Here is a 17,076-nt window from a genome sequence, read left to right on the forward strand (position 1 = left end):
GGAGAGGTCTGGACTGTGCGGGCGTGCCGGGGCTTCGTCACGACAGCGGCGGTTGGACGGGCGACTTGGCGTGATCTGCAGGCCGGGTGGGCGCGCAATCTCATGGAAATACGGCGTCGCTACTGACAGCAGTATGCGGCAGGGCAAGCGAGGGCATTTGCATCTGATAGTGACTGTGACGGAGGTGCATCGGCCATCTCAACGCTCGAGCTCTCCCGGCCGGCTGGGACGCGCTGCGGCTGCAGGTGCTCGGCCAGAGGCACCGCAGCAGTCGTATCGCCGTCGCCGTCTCCGCTGCCGGGCTGGCGATCGCCTCGGCGTCACGCACCACGCCCGCACGCCCGCTCGCCGCTCGCCGCACGCCACGCACCGCGATACTGGCGCGCCACAGCACCGCGCGCGAGGAGCGCGTCGACAGGGGAAAGGCACCAACGGCGGCGCGCCCCGTCGGCCGTGTCTTAGACCGCGGCAGCAGAGCCCCCAGCCCGCCGCCCGCCAGGCTGGTGGGGCTAGCGACGGGGTCCGGCGCTGGTCTGCCTTGTGCTGCGGCGGCGCGGCAGCCGGATGCTAGGCTGCCCCTGACGGGAATCTTCACTCACTGCTCTTCAGCCTACCGGGTGCCGCGCTGCTCGCCGCAATTTCGATTCGGCCACGCCCCCCATTCGCGCGTGCACGTCCGCCGATGCGAGAAGCAAGCTCCCCTGCCCTGCCAGCGCTGCGCCCGGGAACCCCCAATAAACCGCCATGGATCAGCCCGCTCATGCCCGTCATGCCCGCCGTCCTCCTCACGCTCCCACGCCGCCGCCATCCGACCTTAAGCCTGCACGACCCTCTCTTTCACATCTGCGTCACACTCCCTCGCCAACCCTCTGCTCCACGTCCCTTTCCGCGCCTGCTCCAATGCACTGCCGTCCTTAGCGTGTTTCCCTTCGTTTAGTCGCTCCGGCCCAGTAGCCTCGTCTGCCCGCATAGGTACGCAACAGCCACGGATTGTTACTTGTACGCCCTGTCCCACCAAGTCCGCGCCGCATCTTCACGCGTGCAACTCTCCCGCCGAGTCTCACACCACTCACCCCGCCGCCGATCTCCGCTCTGCCAGTGGCGCCTGCTGACAGTCCCGAGGTAGCACAGCATTCACTTCCGCTCTGCATGATTGGCGCTTCTGTCTCTCCACTCATTGCTGCAAACGCCGCCATATCACTTCAAAAGAGTCCGGTCTACCACGGCAAGGAGCCGCCCGCAATCCGGCAAATTTCAATCCTGGCTGCCCGCCGTTTCATCTTGCATTGAAAGGGCTTTTTGTACAGATAAGCTTTGCTCGCAAAAGTATGTGAAGCAGGCGCCATTGTTCATCCACAGGGACTCCCTGAGGTATAGGGTTGACCGTGCTAACCTGGCGAGCAGTCATGTTTCAGGCTCGTTAAAGCTTTGGAAAGTTCAAATTTCACCTACAGAGGAGCGTGGTCGTCTTGATAGTGTTAGGACCCCGTGGTCGTCATGGCGACCGAATACTTCTCCGACCAGGAGTCTTCAACTGCCGCACGTTCGCTGTCAACGCCCACCGAAACTCCATTCATGACTCCACAGCCGTCGAGGTCACGGCGCTCTTCTCGACACGGGACCCCTTCATCCTTCGGTGACGCATCCCAGGCATCACCGGCGCCGCCAGCTTCCGATTGCACCTCGGGCGACTCCGCAAATGATGAGAACATCTCTCAGTTGGACCCTCGCCGCTTCACACCAACTCTGCAAGCTAACCTCGTGGCCGAGATCCTCAACTTACGGCGAGAACTCGACTCCAAGCACCGGGTGATTGAGGATCTCGAGACCAACTTGCACTCGACACAAGAGGAGAATGAGCTTCTCAATGACAAGCTGTCGACCAGTCTGAGGGAGAGCCGGGTCGCCAAGCGCCAAATCCAGCAATTGGAGTCTGGAACGCTTTCCGCTCTCGAAGAGCTGGTCAAGGAACGAGATCAAATCAGGTCCGACAATGAACATCTGAAAAGCAAACTCGAAGCGTCCCAGAAGAAGGCAAGGAGTGAAGTTGACGCATCAGATCGTACACAAGACCTCTGGCAGAAGGACAAAGAGGCCTGGGACAACGACAAGCGATCTCTGGAACGTCGGCTCCACGTCACTGAGACTCGATTGAAAGTTGTGCTTGATGAGCTGGCAACGCAACAGGCAGCAGTCGAGGCTCAAGCTCCGGGAGACTTCGCCGGTGCCAAGGACGCGCCAAATGGACACGAGAGTGACACAGCCAGCATCCAATCCTCACCCAAGAAAGGCCGGCACAGGCGAAACCAGAGCAGCGGTAGCGCAAGAAGTGTGCGAAGCTTCGGCCCTCGTGGGTACCGTGCATCAATCCTCACCATTGGCTCTGAAGCACACGCAAAGCTCTCAAACGGCCTTAGCCTTGCGGACGAGCTTTCTTTTGACGAAGAGGATGAAGATTTCGAAGACCTGGAAACCGATTCTGAAGACTATACCGAGCACGAGATTCGCGCTCGCAAGCTGATGGAGGCCAGAGCATCTTCCGTTCCTGACGAAAAGGCGCGCAAGATGCTCGGCATAATGATGGACAAGGACAGGACCACGCCGACACCTAGCGAGCCCGATAGGGATATGTCTTACTGTCTTGACGACACCATTCCCGAAATCCACCGCCCGAGGCACCAGCAGTCTTTCGACACTATTGTCCCGCCACAGTTCGAGCCGAGGATTGAGCCGGATGACGTAGTGAAGGTTGAGCGGAGGCGCGTCGAATACGTCGATACCGGGGTTCAACCGTCTCCTCCACCGTCTCCCAGAGTAACTGCGCAACAGATCGTGGCTGCAAGAAGCAGTGGTCATATTATGGCTGCTATGGATGTCGAAGCGAACCAGAGGAAGAAGCGTGTCTCTGCACCTCCTTCCGAGGCTATGAGGGAGAAGGAGCTGGCGACAACTCAACGAAAATCCGGACTGATGGTCTCAACATCGTGTCAGACCCTGAGCCAGCCGTTGAGCCCGCCTGAAACGCCAACGGTCGTGCTTCCGCAGTCCCCGACTGAGTCTGAAGCCTCCGTTAATGCGCCGCGAATGGCTTCAACGTCTACGCAGACGGAATCGCGGGTGGATCCTCAGCCAGCGTCGGTGCCTGAAGTCATAGTCGAGCCTCCCCAGTCCCCGCCTCGGACGGAAATTCCTGCGCCGATTCCCATTCCGCAAATCGCCATCCACCCCCCAGGATCTACTCCTGGTTCTCCTAAACATGCTGTGCTTCCCCCCAATACCAAGAGCGCTGGTTCCCAGACTACTTCTGAGTTACCCAGCAACATGCGTGATTCCGAAGTACAGACCGATCCTATCTTGATCGAGCAGCGGATTTCCAAACTCCCACCTCATCTGCTGCCTTCGGCTATCTCTTCGAAGCCAGGAACGCCCATCAAGGAGGATCCGAAGGCTCAGCCCGTGCTCGCTAGGCCCTTTGAAGAGAAAGGGAAATCTCCCTTGCATCCGTCCACACAGGAGTTGCTCAAATCAATGCGGACCATGTCCATCCAGGCCACTCAAGACAAATATCCTGGCAATAACGATAATGGTCCCCTCACACAGGAGAGCACTGACGGCATAAGGCGGCCATTCCGGACCAGCAGCCTGTTCGCTGGCTTTGACGGAGAAAGTTCCGATGAGGATGCTGCAGCCGACCAAGACGCCTCGAGCGATGAAGAGGGATACAGCGGTCACGCAGTGGTGGTCAGAGCAGTCAAATACGGTCGCATGTTCAACAAGCCTCCCACGCCAGTGCCAGAGGAGAAGGAACCCAACTCCAAACGGTCCTCGTACGAAAAACGCTCTTCGGTCGAGAAACGGTCGTCTTACGAAAAGCCGGCCAAGGTGGAAAAACCCATCAGGGCTGGATCGATTCGCAAGCAGCCGAGCGTGCGTCGCTCCGCGCTGCTGCAGAGTGGCATCACCGCACACGACCGGACGGCGCCTGGAGAAGCCAGCTCCAGCAACCCATTTTCGAAGCCTAAACCGCCTCCGTTCCCTGTGCCGACCAGATCAAGCTCCAGGAAGGCGCCGCTCAGCAAGAGCGAAGGCTCGAGCAGCCCGACACCACGCAGCAACATGTTTACGAACCGGCGCTCGCGCCAGCAGCAACACGCCAGGCAAGACAGCCTGCGCAAGGTCCGCTCCGCAGCCGTCATCCGCCGCGACGGTCGCCAACGAAGTAGATCCCCGCCTCCGCCCCAGTCTTCTTTGACTTCCCCAGACGAGCCAGCGGATGCGCCGCCGCTGCCTCGGGATCGCGTTACTTCGCCGTACCAGGCATATGCACCCCGACACCATGGCCGCCACCCGTCGGTTAGCACAGCCGTCAGCACGGCGGTCAGTTCTGCGGTCAACAGCAACCAATCGGCGAGCTCTGTCCAATCGGTCAGTGTCGTTGACGCCATCGCGGGGGCGATGGTGGGCGAGTGGCTTTGGAAATATGTTCGCGGTCGCAAATCCTTTGGGGTGGCTGATGCTGTAACACCGGAGTTCGGGAAGGATGATGGGACCGGCGGAAGCAGCGTCAGACACAAGCGCTGGGTTTGGATCTCGCCCTATGAGCGTGCTATCATGTGGAGCAGTAAACAGCCCACCTCTGGTACTGCTCTGATGGGTAAGACAGGTCGGAAATGTAAGTGGCCGTTGCAAGACTTGACTTGTCCATACTGACTTTTCAGTGCAAATCCAATCCGTTCTCGACGTCAAGGACGATACTCCTGCACCAAAGGGCGTTGGCGCCCAGCCAATCTTTAACCGATCCATCCTCATCCTAACTCCTGCGCGAGCTCTGAAGTTCACCGCGACTTCAGCTGAGCGCCATTACTTGTGGCTTACCGCCCTCTCATTCCTCGCACACTCCTCGCAAGCCGTCCCCGACCTGAACCAACTTCCGGCCGCGCCTACCGAGGAGTCTCCGCAAACCAAGCGCTCCACCGCAGCTCTAGGCCGCCGCCCGATCACGAACTCCGTCCGCCTCGCCAAACAAAATCAAGGGGGGTTGAAGGGTTATGTCAACCGCGCAGAGCCGATATACGAGGGCCAGGCCGCTCAGTCGCCTGTTTCTGAGGCCGCAACCCCGCCGGTCATACATCGCCACGGCCGCAAGAGGAGCATGACATCTCCGAGACAAGCCGCCATTCCGCCCCCTATTCCTGGCAACCCTTTCACGCGTAGCTTTTCGGCGAACAGCGTGTACTCTGGGAAAAGCGTGCACTCGACATCGGCTGTGCCACCGCCGATTCCCACTGGTTCATACTCGTCGGCAGCTTCCAGCGTCGGCATGTCCGATCTGTACTCGCCAGGAGGTACCAACATTCCTCCCTCGGTGCCAAGCAGCATCTACAACCCGAGCCGTCGCACTTCGGAAGCCAGCAGCAGTGCGGCCACAGCGGCCGGAACGCGCCGTGAGCTCTACGATCCATCCTTAGGCACGGTGCGCATGGAGGCGTTCGTCGAGCCGCGCCTCAGCCTTAGCCAGATCCCAGGTGGCGGGTTCCCGGGACTGGCGCCGAGTTTCAGGGAGAAATCCGCTGCGCGACAGTACCGCAAAAACAGCCAATATTCCGTGAAAAGCGGAATGACGGGTTCGGACGTGGCGAGCAGAGCCCCGAGCCAAGCGAGTGGCAAGTACTCGAGCGAACACGGAAGCGATCTGTTCAGGGGCTTTGAGTAAACAAAAGTCTATTTGCGGCTGATAAAGAATGAAATGTCCGACGATGTCTTGGATCTTCATTACATGGACTCCACTCTACACAGTAGACTTCGGCAGACAACAACACTGCCTACACAATCCAGGAATGGGACAGCAGCAGGCGACCGACATGAATCGGACGGCTCCACCACCATTACGGCATACCACTCTCATTTACGGCAAATGTTCTCCTATATATCATCCCATGCGTACCGAATGCTCTGAAACGACGCTCGGTGATGCAATTGACGCTCAATCTTGTCTCTCTCTCTCTCTCTCTCTCTCTCTCTTTTCCCAGTTTCGGAACGGCTCACCAGTGTTGATCTCTGGTCTGGACCGTAGACGGCTGCAATAGGGGCCAAACGGCTGCAATTGTCCTACGGTATGCGACGACTTCATGGCGATATGGATCGCACAACTTGCACCTCCAAAAAAACGAAAAAAGACCACAAGGCGGGTTTCTCAATTTTTCTTCTTCTTGCCGCTTCACGCTCTTTCAATGTCTCATCTGTCAGACACCTTCCACCACTGCCGTCTCAGTTCCAACCTCATTCGATCTGTCCAGATACGTCTGAACATCTTGCTTAATTCGCTTCTATCTACTCGCGACTCTTACTTGCCCGTTCTATACCCGCAATGTTTATCAGACCGATATAGCAGGCAATTAGTGTCTAGTGTTAATTCTTCGATCTGCGCCTTTGTTCCTATCTGTCGTTTCTTTAAGGGGCGGATCTTCTTCCTCACTCGGAGACTATACTTGTATCTTTATCTGATTTGCTTGGGGTGGCCTAAGGGCCCTTATCGTTGGCTTCTTTACACAAAAATTTCTTTTTACTATTCAGAGGTTTGGAACTATACTGGAAGCGGAGAACCCCGGAAGGATTGCACGGGGAACAGAGCCCAAGGCAGGGATTAGGTGAACGATTGGCTGGGGGTCGGAGAACACGGGAATATGAGGCTGGTTATCGAGTGTCTTGTGCATTGTGTGTAAAGCCTCCTCTCCCCAAACCCCGCCGAATAGAAGTGCTACGGCATTTGGAATACGCAACAGTCCAGAAGGAGGGGCTTCTGTCTCTCATGATGATACTATTGTTCAAACGACCGCTTGCGCGTTCTCTTGAACCCTTAATAATTCGCCGTCGTCATCAACGGGCCGCCGCGGCAGCATGTCTCAGCCGCGCGAAAGCTTTTTTCTTCTTTGCCAACCGTTCATCGCGCCTACGATGGGGTGCAATATCCGAGACATTGTCACACATACACATTTCGGCCACACTGCCCTCCCCCGGCCTTCCTGATGTCATGTTAAAGGAGAACGCTCAGGCCTACCAAGGGGGTGGGGGCCACTAAGGGGAGGATTCACACACCATATTTTGCGGGGACGGAGCAGCGAACGCAATCAGTTAGCCCGTCCAATCTATCTGCCGCGTCCGTTCCGCGCGTATCCACGTCGTCACACTCTCATGTGGCTGTGCCTGATGGGGGGAAGGGGGGGCTGAGGCGGTAGGTAGGTACTTGTTGGACGACACCGACGACGAACCACCCAATCACGTCGCCCGGACCGGAGCGCCTTTTAGAGTATTGTTGGCATACATGCATGCTGCGTAGGTACCTTGTCTCCCGCGCACGGTGCCTTTTCTCTTTGGTGCCCTGTCCTATTTATACGAGTCTCGATTCACCGTGAAATATGAGGAGGATAATAAATTGGGGGGGTGGGGGGAAGGGAAGGGAAGGATGATGATCCTCCCGCTTTTTTACTAGTATCTCTCTCTACCTACCCTTTCCTTCCGATCCGACTTCCGAGCTGATCATAACGGGGGTTGCCGCCAACACACTTTAATTGCGCGCGCACGTAGGGTGGAGAAGTTTGTTGTTGTGCCTCGCCGTTCTCGGTTGGATTGATCCGCGGTAGTATCTAGCATTGGATTGGTGACGAGGGATTTAAAAAAAAAAAAGGGGGGGGGGAGGGAAATGTTGGAGGGAGGGACACAGGTAGCGCCCCGGGGTTTTGGTGTTGACCGCTGGAAGGATGATGCTGAGGCGCACTGACGGTTGGAAGCATCCGAAAACAACGTTGGCAGCGGAGGATGCTCCGCCCATGGTGTGTCTATGTGGCTTGCCCCCCTGCGGCGCGGGTGGGTGCCAACATACATGATGCATGGCCGGCCGGGCCCCCTTTGACGCACTGTCTCTTCCTTCCCTTTTTTTTTTTTTCGCTCATTCCTTCTAACGTCTTTTTTTGCTTTTTTTCTTTCCTTCTCGCTTTGTTCCGTAAGGCGACAGGGAGCGATGCGAGAGTGGAGCAGACAATGCGCTATTGGAAATTTCTTTGGCGTACCATTTTCACATCTCTTTTTCGTGGGCCGGTCGGGCGATTAGAGGTTAATTTGTAGATAGCGCTGCTGGTCTTGCTCGTGATGTATGCGTGAGTGCTGCGCTTGCGCTATTCTCCACGCGCTCGAGAATGAAGGGCCCCAAGAGGGGCTCATCGCGGAAAGTGGACTGTCTTGTCGTTGGTGGCTTGTATTTGATTGTAGTGACTCGAGAAGCAGATCTACTTACCGAGGGCCGAGAGAACGGTGGGATCGTCAACCAGGATGGTAGATAGATACTTTTTTAGCGGCTTCTGGGGGCGCAGGGCAATGGAATGGTTGCTTACCGCTTTAGGGAATGTGACGGACTATCATGGGGCTTTTGCGACGTCCCGTCTCGGTTATGCCAAGACGCTTGCCTGGTGTTTAAGTTTGAACGGCTTGCTTCATGACATGCACGGCGCTAAACCTTGCCGCGGAGCGGGCGGTCACTAACGGCCGCCAGCGTTGCAACCAGACCAGATTATGCTGGTTCGAGTCCGGAAACCTCGGGCTGAAAATTAGCAAAAACTCATATTCATCGTCTCTATTTTTCTGTAGTGTGCGTGCTAGGCTGGATTTCGATCACTCAGTGAGTCTCGAGCGACAAGGTTTAGACGATTTTCCGGCTTGAATTTGCTACAGGAGATCGATCAAGACTTCAAGAGGCATACACGGCGGGATGATACAGCGGATAGGTTCGAATCGTTACAAGCACCACCGATATTGGCGATGGTGGCACACAAAATATTACAGGCGATTCTATCATTCTTAAATATCTCTCATGAAGATCTTAAACCAACGCATGATAGGGTTGGGAATAAGGATTCGCGAGCTTCGACAACTACAGCCCGGGACTCTCTCCTTAACCCACACGAGACCTTTCACTTTTACGGAGTGTTTACGGATTATCTCGCATTTATAGATTCTGTTGTTGGTAGCATTGAGTAACGGAAGGTTTTATAACCCTTGTTCCATCCGTGACAAAACCCACTTTGTTTTCACGGTAAGTTGGAGCAAAGACCAAACGTAGAAGAAGACTTTAGAAATCTACAACATCTTTAGTTTGTAGATTTAATTACCCTCGAAAGCTGTGCATAGTTGATTTGGTGAAATGTCAAAGAGAAATATCCTGTTGTAGTCGTTTGCGGTACTTCTTTTTGTATTCCTTTTGACTTGAGGATTTGCACCATGATCGTACTTCGGACCCAGCCCATGAGATAGATGTCTACTATGAAACATTCAAGCAGCTAGGAAAATGAGGTCGGTGTCTTTATTTATATCCCATGTCGAGGGAAGACACGGGGAGTGGGTATGTCGAATTGGAAAGTGATTATGGTTGAAATCCAGTAGACAGGCAGCAGCACACGAACTCTTGCTTTTATGCAAGAGCCCGGTTCTTGAGAAAGTTCAGTTCCTCCCGGACATTGAGCCGCGCTGACCGATGGCCGAGAGCCTGAGCGAAAAGTGATTAGACATCATTTGTAAAAAAGATTAGCCTTCACTTCATACCAGTTTGATCTTACGAGTGGATCTGGCCGAGGTACGCTCTGTGTCATGCTGTACCATCTGTTCCAACTTGGACGAAGGCGACGTATGCGGGTCGCGAACGCTGCGGATACAGCGAAGATCTCCGTACGCTTCACTGGGGCGAATGACCACGGAAATAGTGCGTTGAAAATTGCAATTAGCACTACTGTTATCCTCAAAGAATCGATCCTGATGCATGTTCCTCTGAAAAAGCGGGTTGATGGCACCTTCGATTAACCATAGTGCCGGGAAGTCATCATTGTAACAAGATAGTTCTGAGGGACCCGGGCATATACTAGCTAATCGGGACACAGTATACTCTCTCAGCCGACAGAGCCGTCACTACCAAGCAATGCGGAACCGTCTCATCCAACATAAGAATACTGTAATACGTATCTTTGGTGATTATGCTCAGCCACGGGTTTGTCGAGAGGGTTGTAATCTCCCTATTATGGTTTCTACTTTCCCCCCAACTCTTTTGAAAGGTTATTCACAAGGCAGCATGCAAACTGAACAAGTAAAGTGCTGCTGTATTAGCCGCTTCAAGGCCTTGTAGAGCCAAATGCAATCTCTATCTATACGATATATGTGCGTATTCCACCACGTCAAGACCAATGATGTTCTTGTCAGGCTCAACCGTAGAGCAACAAAACATCTCATCAAACAGGCGAATCCTCTCCAATGATCAAGGCCAGCCTCGTCTCACCTCGCTGATCCCTTCAGATCTACAAGGAGCCAGAGAAGTCGAAACCCCTCAAGACCCCCGGAAACCAAAGGCAGGAGCGTTCCAGCGGCGTTGACATCCTCATCGCAAGCCTCTCAAGCAACCACATCCGGGCAAGTTGTACGTCTCCACATACTTTTTCTTCTTCCCTCGCCCCTCCCCCTCCTCATCACCGGCCACGCGTATGACAACTCCAAACCGGCCTGCCATACACCCATGATCATCAACTCCGCTCTCCGTCCTCGACCGTCGGGTGGGGTGCCATCGATTTCCTTCGCGCGAGGGGCCGCCGTGATGCGTACAGCGTACAACAGCCAACCAAATTGGGGGCTGGGTGGTTGGAGATGGGGTTTCTCTCCCGCTGAAAAAGCATTGTATTGTTGTCTTGATCTAGAGGGAAACGAGGCGAGGCTGCTCGTTAAGAGGTGGAAAAGGGACGATGGTCGGATTTGGAGAAGATTGTAGATACGGATGAGAAGGAACCGAGGTCCGAGTCGGAGGAATGGCGCGTAGGTTCTTCGGGGCCAAGGTGCGTTCGTAGACGTATTGGTGCTGGGCGGTTTATTGGTCCATAGACTCGTTGGTTGGGGGCAACCCTGCCTACTTACCCCCGTTTTCAATCCAAGGCGAAGCGGCGAGGGGTGAGGAACTCTGGGGGCGGAGCGGTGTGGGACAGCCTTTCGAACCGATACGCATCTTCCGGGTCGCGCGGGGCCTTCTTGGCCGTCTGGCCGAGGTGGTGCGGCTTCAGGCCGTGGCCGAAGTTGATCATGGTCAGGATGGACGAGACGAGGGTGAAGGAGATGAGGACCAGCGAAACGAAGGCGAAGAAGAGCATCTCGTCCTTCATGATGGTCTTGGAACGCAGGCCGTTGCCGAGAAGGAGGACGATCCTGCTGACTATGTAGGCGACGCCTCCGGCGTATACCAGCTGCGAAGTTGGGTCAGCAAATAACCTCTTTCCTGGGTGGAGCGTTGAGCAACGTACGACGGTGAGCAGCATCCAAAACCTGTTTTCGTTCCTGGCAGCGTAGGCGGAGAGGAGGATCTGGAGCATGGCGATGGGAATGACGGCCATGGTGAGGGCGAATTCGGGTTGTTCGTAGTGCACGTTCACGAAACCGTAAATGATGACGAACGAAACAAGGAAGTAGAAGGACAGCTTCAGCATGACCAGGAATACCTGCGGCCGTGTGGCCGTGTGAGCATGAAAGTCGGCCAAGCGGTCGGGATAGCATACCTGATAGATCAAATAACGGGACCTCAGACTCGTATCGGCGTTGATGTCCTTATACAACGCCCAGGCAAATTGCTTGTGGAGCTTGTAGGCCAGACCACACATGGCCAGACTGCAGGCGGCGAAGACTGCGATGGAGGCGATCAGGGCGGGGTGGATCTGGGTCCATATGTCGACGTCCAGCTTGACGAGCGGCTTGTTGTTCCCGTCATGGTTCGGGGGCAGGGTCTTGACGACATCCTGGACCTGCTCGTACTGCAGGATGGCGGATGCGAACAGGCAGACATTACAGATTGCCTGGGCAAACAGCTGGATGTTGTTCTTGCTGGTGAGCGAGTCCCACGACAGCAAAAACTGGTAGACGACGCCGAAGACGAAGATGGCAAAGGTGACTGGGATGGTGTAGGACCGCGCGACCTCATAGACGTTCGGATTCACCCAGCGCAGGTAGCGGTCCAGGACGTAGCTGCAAGAGAGGTGAGCAAAGGGAGGCGAAAACGACGATCGCGGCGGACTGACAGCTGGAGCGCGGTGTTCACGCCGGCTTGAGCGGCAGCGGTGCCCAGAAAGGCCCACTCCGACTTCGTCTGTGGTTTGAACATTGATGGAGCGATGCGCCAGCAGCCGCGCGCCCGGGGCTCAAAGATATATATAGCCAACACGTGCGCGGGATACGAGGGATCCGCTTATTTATTAGTGCTGAGTAGCGGGCGCGTCGCCTGAGGCCAGTGGTTTTCGCTGCGCTGCGCTGGGCCCAGCCCGCTGGGAGAAAAACAAAGCTAGCTGCCTGTCAGCTGGTGGAGGGACGGACCTGCGTAGGCCAGAGACGGCGCGGGTGGCTGCGCAGGCGGCAGGTAAAGGGCGGCGACAAGGAAAGACGGTGTCTGTCTCAACAGTTAAAAAGAAGTCCGTAGCGCAGGGTCGGCATGCGTGCCTAAACGCGTAGCTCGGAATTCCCGCCGTCTGGCCGGGCGATCTATTGCTTGCCGGCTGACGTAGGCATGCGGATACCCATCCCCAGCGACAATAGTGCGCTCCAGGCCGGTGGAGAAACCGCATGTCTCATGGCCCACGACTGTCTCTGTGTCAATGGCGACTGACTGTCCGCACCTGCGACCGGCCTCCCCTGCCACGTCACCCCTGCAAGATCTTCAAAAGAGCCGTCGCCAGCATGCCCGATTGGCCCCAGCCTCCCTTTTTTGAGCCAGCAAAAGTCGACAGACGGTCCAGGGATTCAGCCTTGTGGCAGAATGCGGCTCCCATTCGTCCCCCTCTTCCGCCTCGTGTGAGAACCACAGATGGCTACGGGAGCCACGATCCTTGGCAGTGCAGCTCTACCCTTGGGCCCTTGGGCATGCGTGCAACGGCTTATGCCTTGGAGCTGGACGGCCGGCGTGCGTCTAGACCGTGCTCTCATTCGTACGGTCCCGCTAAGTCCGACGTCAAGCCTGGCAGCCTCCGAACGATTGGGAAACTCGCAAGAGCATCAAGCACGAAGCACCTGTTCACATGCGCTGATTACGCGGACGCTTCCGTTGATCATTCGACCCGCCGCCTATCAGCTTGCATGCCGCCCAACTTATCGATTGCCGTGGGAGCAGGGAGTGCTGGTCGCATGTCCGAAAAAGGAAACCAAAAGTCACATGAAAAAAAATGCAACTTCCCCACTTGCCTTCTACGGCAACACTTCATGCTATCCGAAATCCGACCACCAGGATGCAACACAATAATCTAATGATTTTTTTTTTTCGTTTTTCATATTTGTCGTGAGGTTACCGACTGCGAGTAGCCATATCCCTGACAAATACTCAGACTGGGAACATGCATCCAGCCAAAGCAACCCGTGTGGATCCTGCTGTTGAACGCCGATCGCTCAAACAGGATCCGAGCCTCCATGAATATGCTGTTTCTATACGAACCGTCGGTCATAATGCCGTCTTCCAGCTCCATCCAGATGATCGAGTGGCTGGAGCAATTCGTTATTTACCAAGTGGTCGGAACCTGGGGGTACTCGCTCTTGCTGAGCTTCAAGTCATCGAAGACCGTGTCGTTGCCGTGAAGATGCTCCACCCGAAGCTCGTCCTCGTGTTCCAGCTTCTCGAGCTCCTCCTGCGGTTCTTCCCTACCATCCTTCTGGTCCTTAGACCTGGGCTCGACCGCCTGTCCGAGATTGTCATCCACACCCTCCCCAATGAGCAGGATCTGGACATTATCGTAGTTCAGATACTGCGGCTTCACAGAAACCCACGCAAGGCCACGGAACTCATCAATCATTCTACAAGCTGAGTCAGTGCCGATTCGCGTAAAGTCCCGGAAAGCAACACCCACTCCTTTGGCAAGTCAGGGCCCTGCGGAAGCCGAGCGCTGGCCGGACCTTTCCTCGCCGGGTTCTTGACACTCATGACAAAGCTGCCCTGGTTGCGAAGACCCATCTCCGTCTGAACTTCACCCATCTCGGTCGGAATTGTGAGCATGTAGACGAGGTGGGAGCTTCTTCCGGCCTCCGTAATCGCGTAGACACCCTCACCGATCGGAGTGGCTTGCGGAACCTCACGAGTCCCCTGCGTCTTTGTCTCGTGAGTGGAGCCGGCGAAGAAAGTATCCTTAAGACTCTTGATAGTCGTCTGGCCCTTCTCGACGAATGCCATGAACCTATCACTGTGGCTCTTCGGAAGCACCTTCTTCGGAAGAGCGAACAGTCTGTTATTCTCACTGTCTTCCATCGGTCCTGCTCCAAGCTTGGCATCCTTGGGAATAGGCCGAAGGACGAAGAATGTCCGCTGCAAGTCCTCAGGGCCCTCTGCGTCTTCGACGCCAACACGCTTGCGGGTGAAGAAGTAGATGACGCCCTTTTCAACAATGTTGGTCGGGACCTTTTGCTCGCGCTCCGAGTCGTGTTTGACGGCACCACCTAGAGATGCTGTCAGGTTGTGACAGCTTCGCTACCGCTTAGGGTGAACTTACCCGTGTCTGTGGTGCTTGACTCTATTTCTTCGACCTTCTGATCCTCTTTTTGAGCAGATTCTTGCTCTGTACTTTCCTGCTTGCTATCCTGAGCCGCCTCCTCACCCTTGCTCTCAGCGTTCTTGTTTGTGGTCTCGACTGCCTTTCCAGCCTGAATCATGTCGACGTCATCGGGAGCGCCGGCATCCTCGATTGTTTCTTCCAGCGTCTTTTGCTTTTTCTCCGGCTCAGCCTTCTTGCTGCCACGGCCCTTTTTGGGCGACGCGGCGTCAGCCTTGCGCTTTGTGCCCTTGGGTGAAGTCTGTTCCTGTTCGACCGTTGGCTCGTTCTCACCCTTCTCGGCGAGACGAGTAGACTGCCTTGTGGAGGAAACCATAGCGACAGAGCTTCGTAACGTGCAAGGAAGTGGAGATTTGAACTATGCTAAAGTTGCTGGGCTCAATTGCCTCTTGGTCTTGTGTTGCAATGATGAACTGAAGCTTCTGAAAGCTGTACTGTGATGGGGCAATGAGATTGACGAAGGTGTAAGGGTTTTAGAAGAGGACTGGGAGAGCACGAGTGGTTGGAGGTGTGAAGAGGAGCTGTACCGTGACGCGCTCATTTTAGCTCTGGCGCGTCACTGACGTCATCCAATCGCAACGCGTCTCCCCGCGTCTCGGGCGCCTGCTGGTTCCAGCCAGCCTCGATCCATGGACACACGTGAGGGTCTATACGAAGTCCAGATGCTCAGCTATAATGGCTGCATGGTAGCTGGCTTATCCGATCCCCGCTCACAAGTCGACTCATGTCACTCGGCCTCCTCAACCACTCCAGCCCATCATGTTGAGGAAGTTGACTGTAATTCTAAAGTATCTAGTATGCCGTAAAAGCGTAAATTTTGCGTAACCGAACCTAAACCTGTCTGCGAATATCTTGACTTTTTAGTCCAATCTTATTACCCACAACATGACTGTCAGGAGGTGCATATACTTTGCGGAGCGAAACGCTCCTGCATACCACAATGAGGAACCGCTCTCACCGGGAAAGTTCTTCCCACCGCATACCGCACCTAGATTTCAATTGGCGGCAAATCCATGCATGAAGTCCTCGATGCCATTGCCCACACCCTCCGGGCTCGGCTTCTTCGCGCACACATCAGGTACATACCCGCACTTCAGAAGATAATCTCTCGTCGTCGGTCCGATGGTCGCAATCCACGTCCTAAACCCCTCACCCTCCAGCGCAGGCGCAGCCATCTTCCCGGAGCTTCCCCCCGCCACCGCCTCACCCTTCCCCAACGTCTCCAACATCGCCTTCCCGCCCGTAGGCGAGAACACGACGACCCACTGCTGCTCCGCGCCCACGCGCCTATTTCCCTCAACGACGGCTGCAAAGTCGTGGCGAAACGACTGCATCTCCGCCGTCTCGTAGACGACGACCTCATCGACGGCCGTGTAGCGGCCCGTCAGCACGAGGTCCGGCGCCTGCAGCGTCTTTGGGATGATGTCGCGGCGCTGCTCGCCGACGAGAAACAGAACGGGCAGCTTGTTATCTTTACCGCCATGCCCTTCCCTTTGCTTATTCGCACCGCCGCCGAGCTGGAGCATCCGGCCGTTGTAATCGTCCAGTATGATCTGCGCCAGGACCTCGCCGGTGCCGCTCTCCTCGCCGAGGATGGGGCACTGCAGGCCCAGCGCGCGCAGGCCCCGGGCCGTCGCGGGGCCGACGACGTAGAGCGGCAGCGTCGGCGGCAGCAGGGCATCCATGTCGTGCTGCTGCTGCTGCTGCTGCTGCTGCTGCTGCTGCTGCTGAGCGGTGCTCTCGCGCTGCAGGTCCTGCACGACCTGCGTGAAGGCCTCGACGGCGCGCTGCGACGTGAATATGATGGCGCCATACTTGGCGTGCGGCGCGCTGCCGGTGAAGCCGCCGTGCGCGATGTCTGCGCGCAATTGCTTCAGCGCGTCCGACCGGAAGCGGTGTTCGAGGACGGGCACGAAGACCGGGTCGTAGCGGCCGTCGCCCGCGGCGGCGAAAAACTCCTCGTAGCCATCCGTGGGCGTGGATTTGGTCTTGAGGAGCACGACGGGGATTTTGCGGTCGGACAAGGGCGCGGCATTGATTGCGGCGGCGGCGGCGGCGGCGGCGGCGGCGGCGGTAGCAGTCGAGGGAACGCTCATGGTGAAAGGACAGAAAAGAGGGACGGAGGCATACCTTCCTTGTCTAGCTCGGGGAAAACGAAGAGAAGAGAGAAAACCTCCCCGCGCGACAATGACAGTGGAAGCAGAAACCCGCAGCAAACCCCAGCGCCAAGGTGTGCTCACAGCTCAGCTCTGATCTCTGGCTCGGCAGCACCCGGCCAGCCAGCGGGCGTCATTCCGCCAGGGCAACCCTGGTCCGTCCGCGCGCGCGCGCGCGCAAGAGGACTGACTTGGGGAAGCGATAACGTACCACCCTCAAAACCTTAACGTACCACCCCGACCCACTTAAGTGGTAATTGGCGTAGAACGCTCGGTAAGAACGAATAGTCGTTAAGTAACACTACCCGTAATCTTCTAATAACACC

The 17,076-nt window shown here is 56.1% G+C and overlaps 4 protein-coding genes across 4 annotated transcripts; 1 reads left to right on the plus strand and 3 right to left on the minus strand.

The window, feature by feature from the left end:
- Positions 1-1,497: 1,497 nt before the first annotated feature.
- Positions 1,498-5,713, plus strand: BKCO1_37000109 (nuclear migration protein; the record flags this gene model as incomplete). Its single annotated transcript, XM_020274985.1, has 2 exons — positions 1,498-4,672; positions 4,719-5,713. 2 exons carry the CDS (start codon positions 1,498-1,500, stop codon positions 5,711-5,713), a joined length of 4,170 nt encoding a protein of 1,389 aa, XP_020128886.1.
- Positions 5,714-10,949: 5,236 nt separating this feature from the next.
- BKCO1_37000110 (uncharacterized protein) lies at positions 10,950-12,172 on the minus strand (the record flags this gene model as incomplete). Its single annotated transcript, XM_020274987.1, has 4 exons — positions 10,950-11,264; positions 11,322-11,516; positions 11,574-12,036; positions 12,090-12,172. The coding sequence occupies 4 exons, from the start codon at positions 12,170-12,172 to the stop codon at positions 10,950-10,952; spliced, it is 1,056 nt and encodes a 351-aa protein (XP_020128788.1).
- A 1,381-nt stretch (positions 12,173-13,553) lies between these two features.
- Positions 13,554-14,910, minus strand: BKCO1_37000111 (uncharacterized protein; the record flags this gene model as incomplete). Its single annotated transcript, XM_020274988.1, has 3 exons — positions 13,554-13,845; positions 13,899-14,481; positions 14,535-14,910. 3 exons carry the CDS (start codon positions 14,908-14,910, stop codon positions 13,554-13,556), a joined length of 1,251 nt encoding a protein of 416 aa, XP_020128789.1.
- A 679-nt stretch (positions 14,911-15,589) lies between these two features.
- Positions 15,590-16,690, minus strand: BKCO1_37000112 (uroporphyrinogen-3 synthase; the record flags this gene model as incomplete). Its single annotated transcript, XM_020274989.1, has 1 exon — positions 15,590-16,690. One exon carries the CDS (start codon positions 16,688-16,690, stop codon positions 15,590-15,592), a length of 1,101 nt encoding a protein of 366 aa, XP_020128790.1.
- Between the last annotated feature and the right edge of the window lie 386 nt (positions 16,691-17,076).

The sequence above is a fragment of the Diplodia corticola genome (assembly GCF_001883845.1).
Source record: "Diplodia corticola strain CBS 112549 chromosome Unknown scaffold37, whole genome shotgun sequence".
NCBI lineage: Eukaryota > Fungi > Ascomycota > Dothideomycetes > Botryosphaeriales > Botryosphaeriaceae > Diplodia > Diplodia corticola.